General features: G+C 43.0%; 1 protein-coding gene across 2 annotated transcripts in view; it reads right to left on the bottom strand.

The window, feature by feature from the left end:
• Positions 1-569: 569 nt before the first annotated feature.
• Positions 570-23,927, bottom strand: part of klhl24a (kelch-like family member 24a) — a 35,342-nt gene continuing 11,984 nt past the window's right edge. For both annotated transcript variants that reach the window (XM_073040752.1, XM_073040753.1), the window contains exons 5-7: positions 15,829-16,017; positions 7,872-8,060; positions 570-6,204 (exon numbers count right to left, since the gene is read on the bottom strand). In XM_073040752.1, the coding sequence (XP_072896853.1) occupies positions 6,007-6,204; positions 7,872-8,060; positions 15,829-16,017 (576 nt within the window). In that variant the 3' untranslated portion in view covers positions 570-6,006. The remainder of the gene's footprint in view (positions 6,205-7,871; positions 8,061-15,828; positions 16,018-23,927) is intronic.

Below are 23,927 nucleotides of genomic sequence, written 5' to 3'. Positions count from 1 at the left end.
TATGACAACTGTACACTTAATACTATCCTCCCCCTTCTGGTAGGTTTGTCCAGCCGGTGATTCAGGACCTACCAGGAACTGTGACCTAGCATGTTATGTGTGTACAATTATGTCAGGTTGTTAACTAGTCAGTCAGTCAGTCAGTCAACTTAAGACACTAACTCCCAGATGCAAATGGAGGCTTTCTAAGATTGGCTTGGAAGGACTTTGCCTCATTTGGTGTCTGAACTGATGCCAAACGGTCTGACCAGTTTTATTATTTGAATGTAGTGGTTATTGTACTGCTGAGTAGCATGCTGAGAAATTTCAAAGGGCATTAATGAGTTAACAATAACGGTGGGTCTGAGGTTGTATAAAGACTAGATCGGACAAGGACAGCAAATTTTCTTTGTGGAAGGACATTAGTCAGCTAGTTTTTTAAAAAAAATCGATGCCAATAACTGGTTTGCTTCTTCAATTCCCCAGCTGTCACAGTGGAATTTGAGCTCAATTTTTGGATTGTTGGTTCAGCAATTACGCTGATAGACATCTGGGCTATCATTCAAGAATATAATTGAACAAAACAATACCACCATCAAAAAGAGCTTTATTATGATTTTGATGATCAATCCTTGCTCAAAAAAGTGGCTTTTAAAGGAGCACATTAAAAAAAAGAAAGCAATGCAAGGATTTAAGGAGAGACTGGTGGCCTAAAGGGCCAAAACGTTACCAAAATCCCAGAGATAGAATATCCAATGCATCATCAATCGGACATCTAGATGACACTACCTACTAGAATATCATTATTGACTTCACATTTTCTACACATTGTTCTTTTCAAGCTTAAAACATACTGCACAACCCTCAAAACACAAGTTTGTCTACATCCAACATACACTTTACATAACAAATATAAAGTATATTCTGTCTTGAAGACAAGCCAACTGTTACAAAAATAACAACCATTTTGCAATTCATTTATTTATAAAAAAAAGGTTACCAGTTACTTACAGCTTTAAAAAAAATGTCCCTTGCCCTCTGCAAAATATACACCCACTACTTCTGAAATACAAACTCAAAATGACAGCTTCTCTTCCTTGCTATTGAGCAGATCTGATTAAATGTTCGTACTTACACTGTAGGTCGGTACTTTCCATACAGTGAATACTTGGGAAGAGAGCTACCCAGGTTGGAATCTAGCCATAAAGTACAGATTGCTTTATGTAGAAGAATGGATAACTAGTGAACCACTAGTTGAAATCTAATTAATGAATCCAAATTCTATGATTAAACCATTAAGGAAACTAAATCAGCTTGAGCCTTCCTGATTGGAGTTATTTAAAAGTACTTAATATTTGCTGAATTTGTAATACACACTATTTGCATTTTCATCCAGATTACAGGGCAGTTGGTGGATATACTGTAACAGCCACAACCATACTGTGCATCACTGTCAGTTAATTAACGCAAAGACTCATGCTTCTTGTACATCATGCACCAAATTGACATTATGCATTCCAGCAGTTTACACAAAAATATTCTTGTCTTGTACAACTGAAATACAACCACCTCAAGAATGTAGCAAGACAGTGCAGAAGATTATACATAGAGAGAAGCACAACATACAACAAAATGTGCAAAATGTGATAACTACCTACTTTGCAATCCTGAAATAGGGACGGTAAAGACCGTTCACAAAAGGCACAGGCTCAGTCATAGATCTGCCTTCAAGGTCTCAGCAGCCCTGAATGGGTCTGGTTATTACTTTGACTGCACATTCTCAGTGCACTTAAGCAAAATCTCTCCTGCCATATCTTACCATCCGGCAAAGTTGCACTGAGATCCTAATAATACTGTTCTGCTGTAACACTCCATGAAGAGTTTAGGGATAGCAAATGTTGACTTTTGCTCAAAGTTAAGAGCCATGCAAGCCTCTAGGCTGTAAGATTTTCATTTGCTAACGGCACATTGAGGCCATTGGGTTATGTCAGGAGTATAAAATATAATTGTAAAGGATAACAACATCCAGTGCTGGGGCTGGAGTTATGGCTAAGTCTCATTAATATCACACATTCCTTGCCTATTGTTTCTCTGATGAAATCTCTTTCTCTGCATTGCTTTATCTCATTCTCCTTAGATTCTGCCTGACCATTCTTCCACCAAAAGCTCAGCCGAGAATTCATTATGTTTAAGCAAGTTGTTTACTCTGGCATTATCAATCATCTCTTATTAAGTCTATCTGGCCTACCTGTCAGAAGACTAACTCTTCTGATCTATCTGTCAGAAGACTAACTCCTGGCAAATGGGGAACAACATTTCCATCTCCACTGCATTCTCTGAAGCTGTACATGTCATCGCAGCCTCCTGCATGCTATTAATCAATTTACCAGGTTCACAAGGCATACGTCAGTAATAGGGACCAGAACACCAATGACTGGCCCTTTCTTCTGGGCTCACAGACCCATTCCACTAACTGGCTGTTGCACTGGGAGCAGTCTGCCCAAATTGCTCCTCGAACAAATCAATGGCCACTAATTCAACAGGCACTTTACTCCAATTCAGAGTTTGTCTCCTCCCAAGATAGTTTGTTTTTAGATAAATCCAAAAATAAAAAAAGGCAAAATTAATGGCTTGTTGTGGCAAAAATAACAGCTCCATTTGACCTTTGTGACTGAGTCATTAATACTCTTACTTCACTCCTATAGAATGCTTATGCCAAATTCAGATCTCAGTATGTGCTCATCAATAGCAATTCCTCACTGAGCTGTGCACTAGAAATAGCGTAATGTAGCAAGACATTATTTACAATAAAACCGTCGCTGAGCTGAACATTAAAATAATATATACAAAAACATAAAATAATTAAGTTAAATAAAAAGCATATATAAACTGAAGTCACCCAACATAGTGCATTTTGAATATTTCCTTGACAGAAGTGGAGAGCTAGGAAAGGCAGCAGGGTGATAGTCCACAGACAGAAACCCAAGTTTTGCAATTCTTGCTGCTTTCAAGCACCAGGTATTCCACTTAGATAATTAAAGATATTATTTGGGTGAGTGTTTAGCCGTGAATAAAACTCCGTGTTATACAATTTTCTGCCGGACTGCAGACATTTTAGCTTCCATAGTCGTGAATGTGCACACCCTTTTGATCAGACGGATACTGTAAGCCAATTATCAAAGATTAGTTAACCAATTCCAAGTTCAGATATTTCTAATGCTTCCCAACCTCCGGCTGAGAACAAAAGAGAAAAACAAATATCTTTAACAGAATACTCAAAAAGATGCAAAATACAGATCTGTGCAGGCGATGTGCCAAGTCCATTTCTCACCCATCTCTTAAGTCACCCAGCTTGATCCAACTTCCAAACCTAAAAGTTCTTGATTCACCTTGCAACATATGATGTATTGGTTTTACATACTCCTGTAATCAATTCCATGCATTCTAAAGTTCCCAGTGATGCAAATAGTTATTGGAGTTCCAATTTTAAAAAACAAGATCTCCAAATTGGGGTCAGGAAGTTCAAATCATGAATCAAGTGCTGTGAAAATAGAAATTACCTAGGCTTGGTGAAGGTATCATACATTAAATTGCTAGATTTGGTGATCTTATGGCAATATTAATCGTTTTATTAATTTTCTCTTAAACATTATTGGAAATTATCTTTTATACTGTGTCTTCCATTATGTTGGAAATAATGCCCATAATACTGATCACATGATACACTCATTTTTACACTAATCCTACCCAATCCATTTTACTTGCCCACATTCCAATCAATGTCACAAATTCTACCACTCAACTACACAATGTGGGCAATTCACATCAGCCAACTAACATACCCACCTTCATGAATTTGTGATGTGGAACAAAACCAGAGCACCCGCAGGAAACCCATACAGTCACAGAGAGAACGTGCAAACTCCACTCAGACACAGGTGTACTGTGCTCAATGATGAGGAGACATGTGAGTGGACTTTCTTAAACCTCACTATATGGGATCATCTCTCACTAATCATTGCCTTTTCTTATGTGCTCTTCGAAACAGAAGGAAACTGATGTTGTTGGGGGGGGGGGGGGAGGGGGAGGCGGGGTCTCTTATGCATCATGTCCAAAACTTTCTTGTCATCAGCCTCAATAAAGAGCAAACGGTGAAAGAAATGACTTCCTCGCAGCTTTACCAGCGAGCCACTCTGAAGCTACCATCAACATCAAGGTGACATAGATGCTTTCATGTGTTTGGACAGGCTTCAGAGTCTTTGACGCAAAGACCTCTCTAACCAGATCAAACATGACATTTCCACTTGGATTAAATAGCCTTGGACTTTTTTTCTGAATCCCTTGCTTCTTCAATGTAAGAAAACTGTTTCTTTCTCTAGCAACACACACAAAATGCTGGAGGAACTCAGCAGGCCAGGCAGCATCTATGTTAAAGTGTGTAGTCGATGCTTCAGGCCGAGACGCTTCATCGGGGCTTAAGAGAAATAAGGAGTCAAGAGTTAGAAGGTGGGGGGAGGGGAGGAAGAAACACAAGGTGATAGGTGAAACTGGGAGGGGAAGGGGTGAAGTAAAGAGCTGGGAATTTGATTGGTGAAAGAGATACAGAGCTGGAGAAGGGGGAATCTGATAGGAGACGACAGAAGGCCATGGAAAAGAAAATGGGAGGAGCACCAGAGGGAGGTGATGGGCAGGCAAGGAGATAAGGTGAGAGGGAAAAGGGAATTGGGAATAGTGAAGGTGGGGGGAAGTACTACCGAAAGTAAGAGAGTGGAAGAGGCCATGGATTGACATATCAGAATGGGAATGGGAAGTGGAATTGAAATGGTGGTCTGGGCATAGGTGGTCAGTGAAGCCAATCTACGTCGGGTCTCACTGATACACAGGAGGCCACGGTGGGTGCACCAGATACAATAGATGACCCCAACAGGTTCACAGGTGAAGTGTCACCTCGCCTGTTTGGGCCCCTGAATGGTAATGAGGGAGGAGGTGTAGGGGCAGGTGTAGCACTTGTTCCATTTGTAACGATCTGCCAGGAGGGAGATCAGTGGGGAGGGATGAATGGACAAGGGAGTCGCATAGGGAGTGATCCCTGTGGAAAGCAGGAAGTGGGGGGGGAGGGAAAGATGTGTTTCGTGGTAGGATCCCGTTGGAGATGGCGGAAGTTATGGAGACTTACATGCTGGATGCAGAGGCTGGTGGGGTGGTAGGTGAGGACAAGAGGAACCCTATCCCTGGTGGGGTGGCGGGAGGATAGGGTAAGGGCAGATGTGCGTGAAATGGAAGAGATGCGGGTGAGGGCAGCATCGTTGGTGGAGGAAGGGAAGCCCCTTTCTTTGAAGAAGGACATCTCCTTCGTTCTAGAATGAAAAAGCTCACCCGGAGAGCAGATATGGCAGAGACGGAGGAATTGAGAGAAGGGGATGGTGTTTTTACAGGTAACAAGGTGGGAAGAGGTATAGTCCAGGTAGCTGTGAGAATCAGTAGGTAAGTTGACTCCAGAGATAGAGATGGAGACAGAAAGATCAAGAAAGGGGAGGTAGGTGTCAGAAAATGGACCAGGTACATTTGAGGGCAGGGTGGAAGTTGGAGGCAAAGTTAATGAAGTCAATGAGCTCAGCATGGGTGGAGGAAGCAGCACTAATGCATTATCGATGTTTGTATTTTTAAAGTAAATTAGCACTTGATATATTGGATCAAGAGATATGTGTCACTGTAACTGAATGGACGATTCACAGTCCAGAATTATCTAAGGGACGCAGGCACGTGGGCAAGTGGCATAACTGCCTGCAGTGCCACAGATTTGGTATTCTTACCACTGGGAACTCAGGAAATAGATTCTGATCTATAACAATATCAATATCATAAAATGCTTGAAACGAGGCTCAATAATTTTTTTAAGAATGTGCTACAAGAAAATAATTGTCTTATATAGAACCCTCAGAGGCAGACTCCATTCCTCCAGAGGAAGTTTTAGTTAGGTTGTCTCTCTCTACCACTTGGCATTGGGTGGGAGCTGGAGATCTTATTTCAAGGCCTGTACTTTTCATTGTATCGGTGGATTGTCACACAGCCATGGTAGGAAATGGGCCTGGGCATGGCTGCCATTGCTGTGATGATTCCTGTTGCTGGGTCGTAACATGTGATGGTATCAGAGGCCTCTCCTGTTTCTTTTCTGCCACCCAAGATGTAGATCTTCCCATTGCATACCGACATCCCACAACTCTCCTGTGTGTCACAGAGAAAACAGAATGTTTGAAAAATCAGTTTATAAAAGACCACAACATTTGGTAACTCAGTTACCTATTATCAGTGAATGTAACAACTGATAGTCTATGAACTTCTCTTAAATGGCATTTTTCATCAGTGGAGGATGAAGGGAAACCTGAGTTTATAAGATTATGAGAAGCTTGGATAGAATAGCCAGTCAGTATCTTTTTTCAAAGGCATGCATTTGAGGTAAGAAGGGTTAAGTTCAAAGGAGATGCATAAGGCAAGTTCTCTTTTATTACTACACAAGAGTGGTGGGTGCCTGGAATGAGCAGCCAGGGATGGTGGTAGAGGCAAATGTGGCCAGAGGTGTTTTAAGATAGAGACGTCAATAAGCAGAGAGTGGAGGCATATGGACCTTGTTGAGGTAGAATGGAACACTTTAGGTGTTTATTTAGTCTGGCAACCATCATGGTTGGAACAGTCTGTTCCTGTGTTATATTGTTCTATGTTCTATTCCATCTTTAGTAGAGTCCAAAAGTTTCAGAGTATGGAAATGGGCCATACAGCCCAAAACAGTAGTGACCATAAGACACCCGTCTTACAGTTATCCCATTTTTATTCTCCCCACAGCCCTGCATTCTAATGGTAATCTACTGTGATGCCTGGACTGACTGTACCAGGGGTCGATTGGACCTGTGAGGCAGTAGCTCTACGATGCTGCAGATAAGTATGCCTGCAAAGATCAGAATGAGAATCAGGTTTCATACCACCGGCAGGTGTCGTGAAATTTATTAACTTTGCGGCAGCAGTACAATGCAATACGTGATAAATATAGAAAATAATGGAGTTACAGTAAGTCTATATTAAAAAGTTGAATTAAATAAATAGAGCAAAAACAGAAATAATAAAGTAGTGCGTGTATTCTTGTTGGATGTTTCATTCAATGACACCCAGTTTTTGATCCAAACAGCATCAGCAGAGTTAAAGTAAGATACTGTCTGGGATGAGATAATGAGTGGAAGCAGGTTAGTAGAAATGAGAACAGCCTCCTAACTTACTCTATAGGTTACCAAAAGCACCCAGTCCCTCTATATTCAAAATGCTTCTTACGTTCCACTTTGTCTGCTTTCCTCTATGGTTTCTCTGCCATGTCACTCTCCCCCTTGCTGAATTTACCTCAGCATTCACACTGAACAAATATTCCCGGCTCAAAATCAAAGCAGTTGTAGCTGGTTTCAGTCTCCTACTCCACGTGTTTGACCCGGGAATTTTTTGTTTCAGTATACTCGTCACACACAAGTATGACGTGATGATACTGGGAAAAATGCAATCTCTACAATTCTCCTTAGTACTAAAATGAATTGTAAAATCACTGTTAGGAAGCACTGAAATTCTTGATTAATACTATCCGAATTAGTGACAAACACTAAAGTAGAAAATACCATTGGTTGATGCCAATTCCATTAACCCTTGTTGCCAATTTGCTGAAATCAGTTAAGACAGGATACAGAATGACAGACTAGAGATCATCTCATTGTTTTCAGAGAAAACATTCGAGAAAATTCTGAGAATTTTCAGAATTCTGAGAAAATTAGGAACAATGCAATGAGATCACATGATGGACACTTACACAGTAGAAGTGCTGTGAAAATATCCCTCAGAACAGATGATATAATGATTACCTGTCTGCTGAAGGTATTCACTGCATGTATCCAGTAGTCCTCGACTGGATCGTAGCAGTAGATGGACTTGGTCAGACCCCCAGCCACGTATATAAGGTTATTCAAGGAAACCGCAGTAATACATCGTTTAGCAATGGGAATGGGGGCACGCAGCAGCCAAACACTAGTCGTGGGGTCATAACACTGAACCTGTTGGAGAAAATAAATACCTGCGTTTGTATGGCATCTTTCATGACCTCAGGATGTGCCCAAATGGAACAGATACGTTAATAATTAAATATACATGTAAGGCTACTGAAGGAAATGTGTGATTATATTCACAGTAACTGTGAAAATCAACTATAACACAAATATGCAAAGAACTACTGTAAAGATACTAAAACACGTACAGGCATTGTAGATATATATACAAATATATATAGGTATCATAAAACAGTAATATTTACATTGTTACATTAATAAGTAAACAGATAGATACTGAAACATTTCATTTTGCATAATACAGTACTGTGCAAAATTCTTAGGCATATGTAAGAAAAATTCTGTAAAGCAAAGATGCTTCCAAAAGTAATGAAATTATAAGCTTCCTACTTTCAATAAACTTACTATAAAGAGCAGTAAACAGTACAAAACTATATCAAATCTATACTACTTTTGCACAGCACTGTATATGCACTTAGCAAGAGTGATCAGGAACAAGAACAGACTATCTAAGAGACATCTAAGGTGAACCCACTGTAACCGACCAATTTACGACCAGCTAATAATACACTTGGAAGAGAGCCTGGTGTGCTCTTGCCCTTTATGGTTCTGTAGTACAATGAATCAGAAGTAGGTTTATTATCACCAGCGCAGTGTCATAAAATTTGCAGTTTTGCAGCAGCTGTACATAATAATAAAAAGCTATAAATTATAGTAAGACATATTTAGATATTTAAGTTAAATAAGTAGAACATAAGGAGAGTAAAAATGAATTCTGAGGTAGTGTACGTGTGTTCGTTGTCCATTTAGAAATCTATTAGCAGAGGGGAAGAAGCTGTACCAAAAACATTGAGTGTGTGTCTTCAGGCTCCTGTACATTGCCCCTGATGGTAGTAGTGAGAAGAGGTCCTGGGTGATGGAGGTCCTGAATGATGGATGCCTCCTTTTTCGAGGCATCACCTTTGGAAGATGTCCTTGATTCTAGGGAGGCTTGTGTCCATGTTAGAGCAGGCTGAATTTGCAGCTTTTTTCTGATCCTGTGCAGTGGCCCCTCCATTCCAAATGGTGATGCAACCAGTTAGAATGCCCTCCACGGTACATCTGTAGAAATTTGCTAAAGTCTTTGGTGACATACCAAATCTGCTCAAATTCCTAATGAGATATAGTCACTCTTGTGCCTTCTTTGTAATTACATTAATATGTTGGTCCCAGGATAGACCTTCAGAGATGTTGACGCCCAGGAACTTGAAACTGCTCATCCTTTCCACTGCTGATCCCTTGATGAGGACTGGTGTCCTCTCTGGACACCCCGGAGAACCCCGATGACCTTCTCAGCTGACCTCACTATCCGCTGCAGGGTCTTGTGATCCGAGATGGTACAATTTCCGAACCAGGTAGTGATGCAGCTGCTCAGGATGCTCTCAATACATCCTCTGTAGAATGTGATGAGGATGGAGGGTGGGAGATGGACTCTCCTCAGCCTTCACAAAAAGTAGAGACGCTGCTGGGCTTTCTTTGCTATGGAGCTGGTGTTGAGGGACCAGATGAGCTTCTCCGCCAGGTGAACACCAAGAAATTTGGTGCTCTTAATGACCTCTACCGAGGAGCCATCGATGTTAGGCGGGGAGTGGTCACTCTGTGCCCTCCTGAAGTCAACAACCATCTCTTGTTTTGTTCACATTCAGAGACAGGTTGTTGGCTCTGCACCAGTCTGTTAACCGCTGCACCTCCTCTCTGTAAGCTGACTCGTCGTACTTGCTGATGAGACCCACCACAGTCGTGTCATCGGCGAACTTGATGATATGGTTCGAGCTGTGTGTTGCAGCACAGTCGTGGGTCAGCAGAGTGAACAGCAGTGGACTGAGCACACAGCCCTGGGGAGCCCCCGTGCTCAGTGTGATGGTGTTGGAGATGCTGCTCCTGACCCGGATATCTTATACCTTATGGTCTTACAGTAAATAAAAACAGGGATTAATTGGAAGTTAATGTGAACCTCATGAAGAACAGTCTCCTTTAGTGTCTTTATCGGTGAAGATTAAAGAAGCAGATTAGAGCATGAAACACTAACAACTCCCTTCATTACCATGTCTGGAAGGAGAGGATCAGCCTTCACTGATAAGCGTAATCACTGTGCCCCCTGATAAACATGGTCTGCGTGATTCTGTATAAGACCGTGTGTGCAAGCATGGATATGTCAACAGAGAGATGCAGCATGAAAACAGGCCCTTTGCCCACTGACTCTATGTCACCATCAAACACCCGTTTTTCACCAATCCCACCCTCCCATTCACTCCTGACGGATTCTGCCACTCGCCTACGAGTGTTTATAGTGGACGATTACCCTGTGAATTCACGCATCAGTGGGATGTGGAGGGAAACCGAAGCACCTGGGGAGAAAACTGGCAATGGATGAACGTGCAAACTCCACACAGTCAACAACAGATACCAAGATTGAACCCGGGTCGCTGGAGCTGCAGGGCAGCAGTTTACCCACTGTGGCACAGGGGCAACATGGGAGGGCAGTGGCTAGCACAATCTTCAACAGTACCACGACCTGGGTTCAAATCCCCCAACTGTCTGTAAAAAGTCTGTATGTTCTCCCTGGGACTGCGCGAGTTTCCTCCGGGTGCTTCAGTTCTCTCCCACAGTAGGTTGGTAGGTTAATTGGTCATTGTAAATTGTCCTGTGATTAGGCTGGGGTTAAATTGGGGGTTGCTAGGCAGCGCAGCTTGAAGGGCTGGAAGGGTCTTACTTGTTTCTCATTACATGCAAACAGTTACGCGTGTGTGTGTGTGTGTGTGTGTGTGTGTGTGTGTGTGTGTGTGTGTGTGTGTGTGTGTGTGTGTGTGTGTGTGTGTGTGTGTGTGTGTGTGTGTGTGTGTGTATCTGTGTAAGTGTGTGTGAGTGTGTGGGTGTCAGTGTAAGTGTATGTGAGTGTGGGGGTGTATCTGTGTAAATGTGTGTGTGTGTATCTGTGTAAGTGTGTGTGGGTGTCAGTGTAAGTGTATGTGAGTGTGGGGGTGTATCTGTGTAAATGTGTGTGTGTGTATCTGTGTAAGTGTGTGTGGGTGTCAGTGTAAGTGTATGTGAGTGTGGGGGTGTATCTGTGTAAGTGTGTGTGAGTGTGTGTGTATCTGTGTAAGGGTGTGTGGGTGTCAGTGTAAGTGTATGTGAGTGTGGGGGTGTATCTGTGTAAGTGTGTGTGAGTGTGTGTGTATCTGTGTAAGTGTGTGTGAGTGTGTGGGTGTCAGTGTAAGTGTATGTGAGTGTGGGGGTGTATCTGTGTAAGTGTGTGTGTGGGTATTTCTGCGTAAGTGTGTGTGTGTGGGTGTTAGTGTAAGTGTATGTGAGTGTGGGGGTGTATCTGTGTAAGAGTGTGTGTGTGTGTGTGTGTGTGTGTGTATCTGTGTAAGGGTGTGTGGGTGTCAGTGTAAGTGTATGTGAGTGTGGGGGTGTATCTGTGTAAGTGTGTGTGAGTGTGTGGGTGTCAGTGTAAGTGTATGTGAGTGTGGGGGTGTATCTGTGTAAATGTGTGTGTGTATCTGTGTAAGTGTGTGTGGGTGTCAGTGTAAGTGTATGTGAGTGTGGGGGTGTATCTATGTAAATGTGTGTGTGTGTATCTGTGTATGTGTGTGTGGGTGTCAGTGTAAGTGTATGTGAGTGTGGGGGTGTATCTGTGTAAGTGTGTGTGAGTGTGTGGGTGTCAGTGTAAGTGTATGTGAGTGTGGGGGTGTATCTGTGTAAGTGTGTGTGTGTGTGTGTGTGTGTGTGTATCTGTGTAAGGGTGTGTGGGTGTCAGTGTAAGTGTATGTGAGTGTGGGGGTGTGTGTATGTGAGTGTGGGTGTGTGTGTGTATGTGAGTGTGGGGGTGTGTGTGTATGTGAGTGTGTGTGTGTGTGTATGTGAGTGTGTGTGTGTGTATGTGTGTGTGTGTGTGTGTAAGTGTGTGTGTGTGTGTGTGTGTATGTGGAGTTACATGCATATTTATGCCCCACTTGCTCAAATAACATACTCCTAAAGCTAGACCTGGCCATAACACATGGGCCCCATACTCAAGGGAAGATGCGCTGACTTTAGGGTTCAGAGAAGATTCACTGGGATGCTCTCAGGAACTACAGGGCAGGAATAGAAAGGCAGAACAGGTGACTGAGCGGCTGAGGAACAGATGCAGCAGCAGGGTTCCAAGTCCTTGGATCACTGGAACCTCTTCTTGGGCAGGGGTGACCTTCACAAAAGGGACGGATTGCACCTTAACTGGAGATGCTGTCTGGGAGATTCGCAGGTGCTACTCGAGAACTTTTAGTTTTGCAGGGGAATGGGAACCCAGAGCATCACACAAGAATTTGGAGTGATTGAGAGGAAGGAGGATGTCATGATCAGAGAGAACAGTTAGGAATAAGGTAATAGATACAATGGGACAGAACGGTTGAAATGTGTATTTTAATGCTAGGAGTATTATGAGTAAGGGTGATGAAGTTAGAACATAAATCAGCATGTGGAACTATGATGTTGCAGCAATAACAGAGACTTAGTTGAGAATGGATGCCTAATGTTCCAGGGTTTAGATGTTTTCATGAAGATAGAGAAGGAGGTAAAGGGGGAGGGGGAGCTGCCAAATCAATCAGGAACAATATCGCAGCTGCTTTTGCAGGGGATGGAATGGAGGGCTCATTCACTGAGTCCATATGGCTAAAACTTCAAAATAAGAAAGGTGCAATCATGCTGATGGGGATGTACAACCCCCCTGTCATCGGCAGATATGCAGGAAGATTAGGGCTAAAACAACAGGGTTGCTGTCTGTTTCAGGAAAGGTGCAAGAACAACAGGGTTGTTGTTTTGGGTGACTTCAACAGTCAACATGACTGTGCAGCCACAAGTTGCATCTGACTAACTTCAGTGAGATTTTCGACGAGGTAACAAAGGCGATTGATGAAGGGGGTAAGGTGCTTGACTAGATCCCTCATGGGAGGCTTATCCAAAAGATTAGGATCCATGGTAAATTAGCAATTTGTATTCAGAATTAACTTGCCCATAGAAGACAGAGGGTAATGGTAAATGGGACCTTATTCTGGCTGGAGGTCTATATTATTGGTGTTCAGCAAAGATCCATGCTGGAACCTCTGATATACACTCATTGGCAACTTTATTAGGTACATCTGTATACCTCCTCGTTAATGTAAATATCTACAATCATGTGGCAGCAACACAACACATAAAAGCATGTAAACACGGTCAAAAGGTCCTGACGAAGGGTCTCGGCCCGAAACATCAACAGCGCTTCTCCCTATCGATGCTGCCTGGCCTGCTGTGTTCCACCAGCATTTTGTGTGTGCTGTTGTTTGAATTCCCAGCATCTGCAGATTTCCTCGTGTTTGCTCAAAAGGTTTAGTTGTTTTTCAGGCCAAACATCAGAATAGGGAAGAAATGTGATTTAAGTGACTTTGACTGTGGAACGGTGCCAGAAGGGGTGGTTCAAGGATCTCCCAAGCTCCTGACCTCCTGGGATTTTCAAACACAGTAGTCTCGAGAGTTTACAGAATGGTGTGGGGAAGAAAAAACCTCCCAGTGAGCAGCATTTCTGTGGGTGAAAATGCCTTGTTGATGAGAGGTCAGAGAAAAATGGCCAGACTGGCTCAAGCTGACAGGAAAGCAAAAGTAACTCAAATGACCACCTGTTAAAACAGAGGAGCATCTCTGAGCACAACAACATCCAACCATGAAATGGATAGGCTATAGCATAAGAAAACTGTGAACATACACTCTGGAGGTACCGAATAAAGTGGCCACTGATTATGTATAAAAGACCTAGATAAAAGATTGGTGGGTTAGTAAGCTTGCTTATGATACAAAGCATGTGGTGCTGTGGATAGTGCTGAGGTTTGCCAGTAAGACACAGTGGGATACAGATCAGTCGGAGAAACAACAGACAGTTTAACGTGCCAAATGTGAAGTGCTGCACTTTCAGAGATCAAACGGAAAGACGGCAAGACCTTAACCATGTTGACATACAGAGGGATCTTAGGGATCTAAGTCTAACTCCCTGAAGGGGGCTAAACAGACAGAATAGATGGTAAAGAAGGCATACAGCATGCTTGCCTTCTATAGTTGAGGAAGAGGCATGACATTTTATTGCAGCTTTATAAAACTCCTGTTGGGCTGCGTGTGGAGAATTGCAAACAGTTCTACCAGCCCCATTACAGGAAAGGTGTTAAGGCTTTGGAGAGGGTGCAAAGGAGGTTTATCAGGATGCTGACTGTATTAGTGGCTCTGTACTGTTAAGAGATGTTGGACAAACTTGGGTTGTTTTCTCGGGAGTGGCCAAGGCTTAGGGGAGATCTGATTGAAGTTTATAAGATGACGAGAGGCATAGACAGACAACCAGTATATTTTTCCCACACAGAGTGGGGGGTGCCTGAGGTGATGACAGAGGCAGATACAACAGGGGCTTTCAAGAGACTAAGATAGGCACATGAAGGTGCAGGAAAAGGAAGGAAACGGACATTGTGTTGACAAGAAAGGACTAGCTTAGCTTAGACATTTGATGACTAATTTAACATTGTGCGGCCAAGGGCTTGTTCCTGTGCTGTCCTGTTTTATGTTCTCTATCTGTGGAGTGGCACGGTAGCGTAGCCGTAATTGTATTGCTCTACAGCGCCAGCCTGCGGTTTAATTCTTCCGTTGCCTGTAAAGAGTTTGTACATTCTCCCAGTGACCAGGTGCTCCGGTTTCTTCAGATATTCCGAAAACACCGTTCGGGTTAGTGAGCTGTGGCCATGTTATGCTGGTGGTGGAAACATGGTGGTACGTACGGGCTGCCCCGCGCAATCCTCGCTGATTTGACGTGACACACGACACATTTCATTGTATGTTTTCGATGTACATGCGATAAATAAAGCTTAATCTCGTGTTTTAGTGTATGTGGGGTCTTTGGTGTCTCTGGGCCTGTCCTCAGTGTAACTCAGAAGGATAAGGGGGGATCTCGTTGAAACCTAATGAACACTGAAAGACTTGGATAGAGTGGATGCGGAGAAGAAATTTCCATTAGTTGGAGTGTAGAATCTGAGGGCACAGCCTTGGAATAAAGTCACATACCTATACCGTGTACATACATCTACTGATGCCTCTGGAAGCATCTTCAGTGATGTTCCTGGAATCATCGGGTGTTTCGGGTCTTTCAACATCATACACCTTCCTCCAGGTGACCCAGCCGGGGCTGATCAGACCCCAGCTCGTGTCCAGATTGCTAGCTACTTATGACTCCATGGCTCCCCTCTTTTGAGCCACAGCCATCTTGAGGCCCTCTCTGCCTCAATAGGTGGTACTGTGGATGGCTCTCCTCTTCCTCTCTCCCTTCATGTCAAAACTGCCGAAGGCTTTGGCTAAGGAACCCCTACAACAAGTTCTGCTGGGAGAACAGAGAAGAGGAATTTCTCCATCTAGTGTGATAAAACTATAGAATTTGTTGCCACAGAGGGCTATGGAGGCCAGGTTAATGGTTATATATTTAAGGCAGAGATTAATAGGGGGTGTTAAGGGTTACAGAAAGAAGGCGGAAGAATGGAATTGAGAAAAAGATACCAGCCATGACTGAAAGGCAGACTGGACTTGTTGGGCCAAGTTGTCTACTTCTACTTCTGCTATTATATATTGTTTATGGAATATAAATTTTAAAAAAATCATAAACCCAGTGAACATACACTCTGACATGCATGTGCATGACTCTGTCATTACTAGTCATTCCTTGTTTGAAACCAACCTTATCAGAGCACGTGTTGTCATCAGGTCCTCCTCCAATCACAAAGAGCTTACTGATACAGCTGACAACAGCTGGCGAGCTGACGGCTTCTTTAAGTGGCTCAACCTCAATCCAGCGGTTGGAGAAAGAGTCGTAGCATTCCACGCTGTTCAGTCGATTGTGGCCATCGTAGCCGCCCACAGCGTAGACCTACAGCAGGATAGAGTAAAGGAAAACTGCTCGTCAATGGAGAATTTTACAGTGGTAACTTTCACCCTTCGCCGAATAGCACTTCCAAATGAGGTTTGAAGTAAGAGTCCTAGTATTCAGACTGAGCTCGAAAGTTCAGTGGGTATTCCATTCTCAGTAACAGATTATGAATGGCAAGTTCTCAGAATATGGTTGGTTTTAGACAGGACATGGTAATGGGTAATGTGTGTTAGTGCTGTAAAGTTTCCTGGCATTATTGGGGAGGAAGTAGCATTTTAATACTGCTGAGTGACATTCTAGTCTGGCTTCTGCTATTGGGGAGCAGGTATTTGTTGTTATAATGCTGGGGAAGGAATACCTATACTGGTAACATTGGGAGGGGCAGTGTTCTAGTACTGCTGCAGGAACAAAGTGTTCCAGTAATGCTGGGTGTGTGTTCCAGCACTGTAGTCAAAGAGGCTGGTGTTCTAGGGCTGACAAGAGAAGTTCAAAGACAAGGGTATTTTTGTGTGTGTGTGTGTGTGTGTGTGTGTGTGTGTGTGTGTGTGTGTGTGTGTGTGTGTGTGTGTGTGTGTGTGTGTGTGTGTGTGTGTGTGTGTGTGTGTGTGTGTGTGTGTGTGTGTGTGTGTGTGTGTGTGTGTGTGTGTGTGTGTGTGTGTAATGCTTTAGACTTTTGCACAATACCGTTTTTCAGTTAAAGTAGGGAGGAGAATGGAAAACACAAATAAGAATACCTAGCTTTGTACTAGCTCAGTAGTATTAAGTGTTATTTGGTAACTGGAAGGACATACTATACAGTACTGTGCAAACGTCTTAGATTTTTACATGGTTTCTGATGGGCAGAGCCCTGATCTCAACATCATTGAGGCTGTCTGCGATAACCTAGAGAGGCACAGAAGAACTCTGGCACCTTCTCCAGGATGTTTGGAACAAACTACCAGCCAGTTTTTCTAATCAAGTTGCGTAACAGTGGACCTACCAGAATTGATGCAGTTTTAAAGGGCACGAGGTCACACCAAATATTGACTTGATTTCTTTTTTTCTTTTAACTGTTTACTGCTCTTTATAGTCATTTTTGTTGTTATTTAGAAACTTTTCAATATTTTGAAAGCATCTCGCTTTACAGAATGCGCTGGAGACTTCTGCACAATATTGAAATGTATATAGATAGGTCAATATTCTGGAATATATTTTATTATCTGTTAATTTGTGGTAATATTGCTTAATTTGTTGTGCATGCATATACGCTGTTACCTAAATGTTAGATAGGGGAAATAATGCACCTCACAAAACAGGAAACTATAGCACCACCTTAAAAACAATAAATTTGAAGCGGAATTCCTCGCCTTTGTAACTAATGTCCTTGATTACACGGATGGGACTTTCAATTCCGGGTGCAATTTTTTTTGATCAGCAACAACCGCTTTCGTTGCTTCAGTTAAACCGGCTGTACCGAAGGGAAGGTGGGGGGGAGGGGGGGGGGTGGTGTGTGTGTGTGTGTGTGTGTGTGTGTGTGTGTGTGTGTGTGTGTGTGTGTGTGTGTGTGTGTGTGTGTGTGTGTGTGTGTGTGTGTGTGTGTGTGTGTGTGTGTGTGTGTGTGTGTGAACATATACTACCCTGATATTTATTTTCTTGTGGGCATATTGAGAAATTACAAAAACACAACTGAATCATTGAAAAACTGCACAAATATGAACAAATAACCAATGTGAGAAAGACAACAAATAGTGCATATACAAAAAGAAAGAAAACAAAATAAAGATAATAGATTAAATAAGTAATAAATATTGAGAACATGAGCTGTAGAGTCTTTGGAAGTGAGCCCATAAGTTTTGGAATCAGCTCAGTGTCGTTGTGAGTGAAGTTATCCACTTTGGTTCAGGAGCCTGGTAGCTGAGGACTATTAACTGTTCCTGAACCTGGTGGTGTACGACTTAAAGCTCCTGTACATCCTTCCTGATGCAGTAGCGAGAAGGGAGCACGGCCTGGATTGTGGGGGGGTCCTTGATGATGGATGCTGATTCCTTGTGATAGCGCTCCAAGTAGATGTGCTCATTGGTGGGGAGGGTTTTATCCATGATGGACTGGGCGATATCCATGACTTTTTGTAGGGTTTCCCTTTCAAGGGCATTGGTGTATCCAGGCAAACAGACAAGATACTTTCTACTGTTCATCTATAGAAGTTTGCTAAAGTTTTAGATGACATCTTTGCAAACTTTTTAAAAAATAATGGCACTGCCATTTCCTTCTCCTGCAGTCAGTAATCAGTCCTTTGGTTTTGCTGACTCTGAATGAGAAGTTGTTCTGACACCATTCAGTCAGATTTTCAATCTCTCTGCTGATTTGCGACCATCTTTGATTTGGCCAACAACAGTGGAGTTGTCAGCAAACTTAAGTATGGCATTGGAGCTGTACTTAGCCTCACAGTTATAAATACAGAGTAAGCAGAGCAGGGGGCTAGCACACAGTCTTGTGGTGCACCGGTGCTGGTGGAGTTTGTGGAGATGTTGTTACCAGTCCAAACTGACTGGAGTCTGCAAGTGAGGAAATCAAGGATCCAGTTGCGCAAGGAAGTACTCAGGCCCAGACCTTGGTTAGTTTTGAGGGGATGATAGAAGGGAAAGTGTGTTCTAACTGCTGGGATGGACTGGTGTCCCAGTACCGGTGGGAAGGATACCTTTGTTCTGGTAGGGAGGGCCTATGTGTTCCTGCACTGCTGGAGAGAGCATGACTGCTCTTGTTCAGATGGGGGGCTATGTGTGTCTAGTCCTGCTGGGGAGGGTACGTTTGTTCTCACCCTTTTGGCAATGTTTGTTCTAGTGCGGCTGTGAAGTGTATGTATCTTCTAGAAAAATTGAGGAGAGAATTTGTATTCTGGAATGCTGTTGTATACTCGGATACATCTGAGTACAGGTGGGGTGGGGGGGAATTTTGTGAGGTACTTGTTATTAAGGAAGAGGTCTTGCAGTGTCATGGAGAGGGTTTTGTTCTAAAAACACAAACGATTTATTGCTTGTATCTTGGCAGTCTGCATCAGTGGACTGTTTAAGCATGGATATCAGATAAACACACTACACTGTTACTAACCAAAGTCTTTGCCTGCTGGAAATATGAGCCAGTTAAATATTAAATCCTCTTTACTGCAATGTAAAGATGCCAGAAATGAAGCGCCTTGTTCAAAATCATGTGGTCATTACCATGCTAACCCACAAGAGATACTAGGAGCAGAATTAGGCCATTCAGCCCATTATGTCTGCTCCTCAATTCCATCATGGCTGATTTATTAACCCTCTCAACCCCCATTCTCCTGCCTTCTCCCAGTAACCTTTGATGTCCTGATTAATGAAGAACTTATTAACCCCTGCCTTAAATATACCCAATAACTTGGCTGGCATGGCCGTTTGCAGCAATGAATTCCACAGATTCATCACCCTCTGGCTAAGGAAATTCCTGTTCATTTCTCTAAATGGACATCCCTCTATTCTGGGGCTGTGCCTTCTGGTCCTGGTCTTCCCCATTATAGGATACACCTCTCCACATCCACTTTATCCAGACCTTTCAATATTTGATAGGTTACATTGAGTTTCCCCCATCATTCTACTGAACTCAAGCAAGTACAGGCCCAGAGCTATCAAACATCTGGGATCACTTTCTTCTGGACCCTCTCCAACGCCAGCACATATTTTCTTAGATAAGTGGCCCAAAGCTGCTCACAGTACTCCAAGTGTGATCTGACCAATGCCTTATAAAGCCTCAGCATTACATCCTTGCTCCTGTATTCTAGTTCTCTTGAAATGACTGCTCACATTACATTTGTTTTCCTTACCACTGACTCAACCTGCAAGTTTACTTCTGGGGAATCCTGCACAAGGACTCCCAAGTCCCTCTGCATCTCCTAAATAGTGAATTTTCTCCCCATTTAGAAAATAGCCCATACCTTTATGCCTTCTGCCAAAGTGCATAAGCATGCACTTCCCTACATTATATTCCATCTGCTAATTCTCTGCCAATTCTCCCTTTCTATCTAACTCCTTTTGCAGACACCTTGTTTCCTCAACAAGGCCTGCCCTTCCACCTATCTTTGTATTGTCCTCAAAATTGGCCAAAAAGTCATCAATTCCTTCATCCAAATCATTGGAATACAACGTGAAAGGAATCATCCCAAACACTGATCCCTGCGGAACACCACTAGTCACAGGCAGCCAACCAGATCGAAAACCTTTTATTCCCACTCTTTGCTTTCTGCCAGTCAGCCAAAGCTCTAGCCATACTAGTACCTTTCCTGGAACACCATGGGCTCTTACCTTGTTCAGCAGCCTCACATTCGGTAACTAGTCAAAATCAAAATAAACAACATTCACTGACTCTCCTTTGTCTATCCTGCCTGTTATTTTCTCAAAGTACTCCAACAGATTTGCCAGGCAAGATTTCCTCTTTAGAAAACCATGTTGACTTTTGCCTATTTTATTACGTGCCCCCGAGTACCCCTAAACCTTGTCCTTAATAATAAACTCCAACATCTTTCCAAGCAGCGACGTCATGCTAACTGGCCTATAATTCCCTTTCTTCTTCCCCCCCCTCCTTAAAGAGTGGAGTGACATTGGTAAATTTCCAGTCCTTCGGAACCATTCCAGAATCTAGTGATTCCTGAAAGATCATTACTAACACCTCCACAATCTCTTCGGCTACCTCTTTCAGAACCCTGGAGTATACACCATCTGGTCCAGATGACTTATCTACCTTTAGGCTTTTCAGCTTCCCAAACACCTTCTCTTTAGTAAGAGCAACTATGGTCACTTCTTTCCCCTGACACTCTCACATTTCTGGCATTCTGCCCTCTCCAACTCCCACACAAAGCGGCAATGTTAGCCATATCATCATGTTACTGGAACTTACAAGGTTTCAAATATTGTAGAACTTGTGTTAGGAAAACAAACTTTCATCTATTTCAATTTCAGGAACATCTATATTGCTAGGGTACCTAAAACTAGGGTACAGTATACAGTATTATGTCTTTCCAGTTACCAAATGCCACCTAATACTACTGAGTTAGTACAAAGCTGAGTGCTCTTATTTCCCAACCACCTTCCTGTTTTAACCAATATACTGTACTATGCAAAAGTCAGGAACACTATCCAGAGAGATTCCTGCAGAGTTCTGTGGCTGAGATGGCAGCTCTCCCGCCATGGCAACAATTTTCCTTTGTGCCAAGTAGTTTATTTGGCTGTACACCTCTGATTTTCGTTTTTCATACAGTCGTACAGAGTTACAGTTCGGAAACAGGCTCTTTGGCCCATCAAGTCCGGTTTGATTATCAAGCACATGTTCACACCATGACCTATTTTCATCTCCCCACAGTCCTATCAATTCCTTGTCGCCCAGATTCTACCAGTCACAGCAGCAATTACGAGTGGATAATTAACTTACTAACCCTCACAGCTTTGGGATCTAAGAGGAAACTGGAGCACTCAGGGGAAAGGCTGAGAAAGTTTGCATGTCACTGAACACTAACAAACGCCTGCAGACGCACTGTTGCAACTGTCCTCACTGGTTACAGTATGGTCTGGTAGAGCAATTCAAATGTATAGGAATGTAAAAAGCTGCAAAGAGTAGTGGAGTCAGCCCAATGTCACAGGCACATCCTTTCCCACCATAAGTTTAAACATCAAGAAGGCAACAACTATTAATAACCATCCCCACAACGTGGACCTTGCCATCTTCTTGTAGCAGGTGGTAACAGAAGTCCAAAGTCCCACCACCAGGTTCAAGAACAGTTACTTCCTTTCAACCAATCGGTTCTTGAATTAACTGGCACAACCTTAACCACCTCAGTTTAGCAACACCACTTTGTATGACAATGGACCTTGTTTTTTTGTATTCCAATTTTGTTTTTTCTTATATAATTTTTGTGTAATTTATTAGCAATTTATTATTTTCTTGTCAATGCTGAGTCTCTAATGCTTTATGCCTGTGATGTGTTTCATTCCACCTGTGCATAGTCCATACACACATTCAACAATAACTGCTCAACTGTGATTGATAAGGAGGTAAACCTCCCTCTACACTGTGCCTTCAAACATCCCAGTTCAGTGACAGAGGAAAGTTAACCTTATGCTGCCCCATCAAACATTCAGTTGTCTGCTCAGGTAAAACGTGGGTTAGACGCAGAGAAAAGTTCCTTACCTATGACCAATTTTTCAAAAATTACATTCTTAAGATTTCAACAGGATAACTAAGTCACTTGAACGAGAGATGCACTTGACCCCTTGAACTTTCAGTAAGATCATGGTTGATTCAATTTTAGCTTCAGAACCATTTCCCCACTCTCTCTGTATACCTCTACTAGTTCAGATGTTTGTCGATCTCCGTCTTGGATATAATAACTGACTTCAGCTCCACAGACATCTAGGTTTACCATCCTCTGAGAAGAAATTTCCCAACTCTCCTTCTAATGAAGTGGGCACTGCCTTATTCACCAGGGGAAGCACCCACTCTTATAACATCACACGTACAATGATAATAGGCCCAACAGGTTCAACTGTCCTTTATACATCCCAGTAATCAAACTAGTTAAACCTCTGTCTAATGCCAGCTCATCCTTTCTTAAGTACAAAGGTGAAAACAGGGTAAAACTTCTTTCTGTACGACCTCAAACATTCTCTTTAAAACTAACGATGTTAGAAATCAGAAATAGTATGAGACAATGCCAGAAACACTCAGAAAGCAGGCAGCATCAATGGAAACAGAGACAGTTAATACCTCAGGTGGAAGAACTTCTGTTAACTCTGCTTCTTTTCACAGATGCCGCCAAATAAAACGGGGAATTTAAAAGGGCATAGTGATTCAAAAGGGCAACTTCTTCATGCAGAGGGTGGTGAACACAAGCACAAAGCTGCCAGAGGAAGTGGTTGAGGCAAGTACAATGATAACATTTAGAAGACATTTGGATAAGTACATGGATAGGAAAGGTTTAGAGGGATAGGGACCAAATTCTGGCAAATGAGACTAGAATAGTGAGCACCATGGTCGACATGGATGAGATGGGGAACAGGACCTGTTTCCATGCTGATTTATTCCCGTGAGAAGGTCAGGACGAAAGAAGCACGAGAGAGTTAAAAGCGAGGCAGAGATGGAGTGAGCTGAATGTCATAAACACAAGACATTCTGCAGATGCTGGAAATCCAGAGTAACACAAGCAAAATGCTGGAGAAACTCAGCAAGTCTGGCAGCATCTGAGGAAAGGAATAAACATTAGACAATTTGGGTTGAGACCTTTAATCAGTACAAGAAAGGAAGGGGCAGGAAGTCCGAATAAAAAGGTGAGGGGGAGGGAAAGGAACACAAGCTAGAAGGTGATAGGTGAAGCCAGGTGGGTGGGGGAGGTGGAGATGAAGTGAGAAGCTGGGAGGTGATAGGTGGAAAAGGTAAAAGGCTGAAGAATAAGGAATCTGATAAGAGAGGAGAGTGGACCATGGGAGAAAGGAAAGGAGAGGCACCGAGGAGGTGATAAGAGAAGCCAGAGTGCAGAATAGAAGCAGAGGAAAGGAGGAGGGGGAAAATTATCAGAAGTTAGAGAATTCACTGTTCATGCTAACAGGTTGGAGGCTACCCAGATGGAAATATAAGATGTTGTTTCTCCAAATTGAGATTGGCCTCCTAGTGGAATTAGAGGAGGTCACAGACCAATATGTTGGAATGGAAATGGGGATTGGCCACTGGGAAATCCTGTTTGTTGATGATGGAGCGAAGACGCCCCACAAAGTGGTCACCCAATCTACCACTGGGTCTCAGCTATGCAGAGGAGGCCACATCAGGAGGACCTGATATACCTGTAAGGACTGTTTGGGGCCCTGAATGGAGATGAGCAAAGAGTGACTGGGCAGGTGTAGTACCTCTTCCACTTGCATAGA

Source organism: Hemitrygon akajei, chromosome 3 (genome assembly GCF_048418815.1).
Source record: "Hemitrygon akajei chromosome 3, sHemAka1.3, whole genome shotgun sequence".
Lineage (NCBI taxonomy): Eukaryota > Metazoa > Chordata > Chondrichthyes > Myliobatiformes > Dasyatidae > Hemitrygon > Hemitrygon akajei.
Note: the sequence above shows the minus strand (reverse complement) of the source record. Positions and strands in the feature narration are given on the sequence as shown.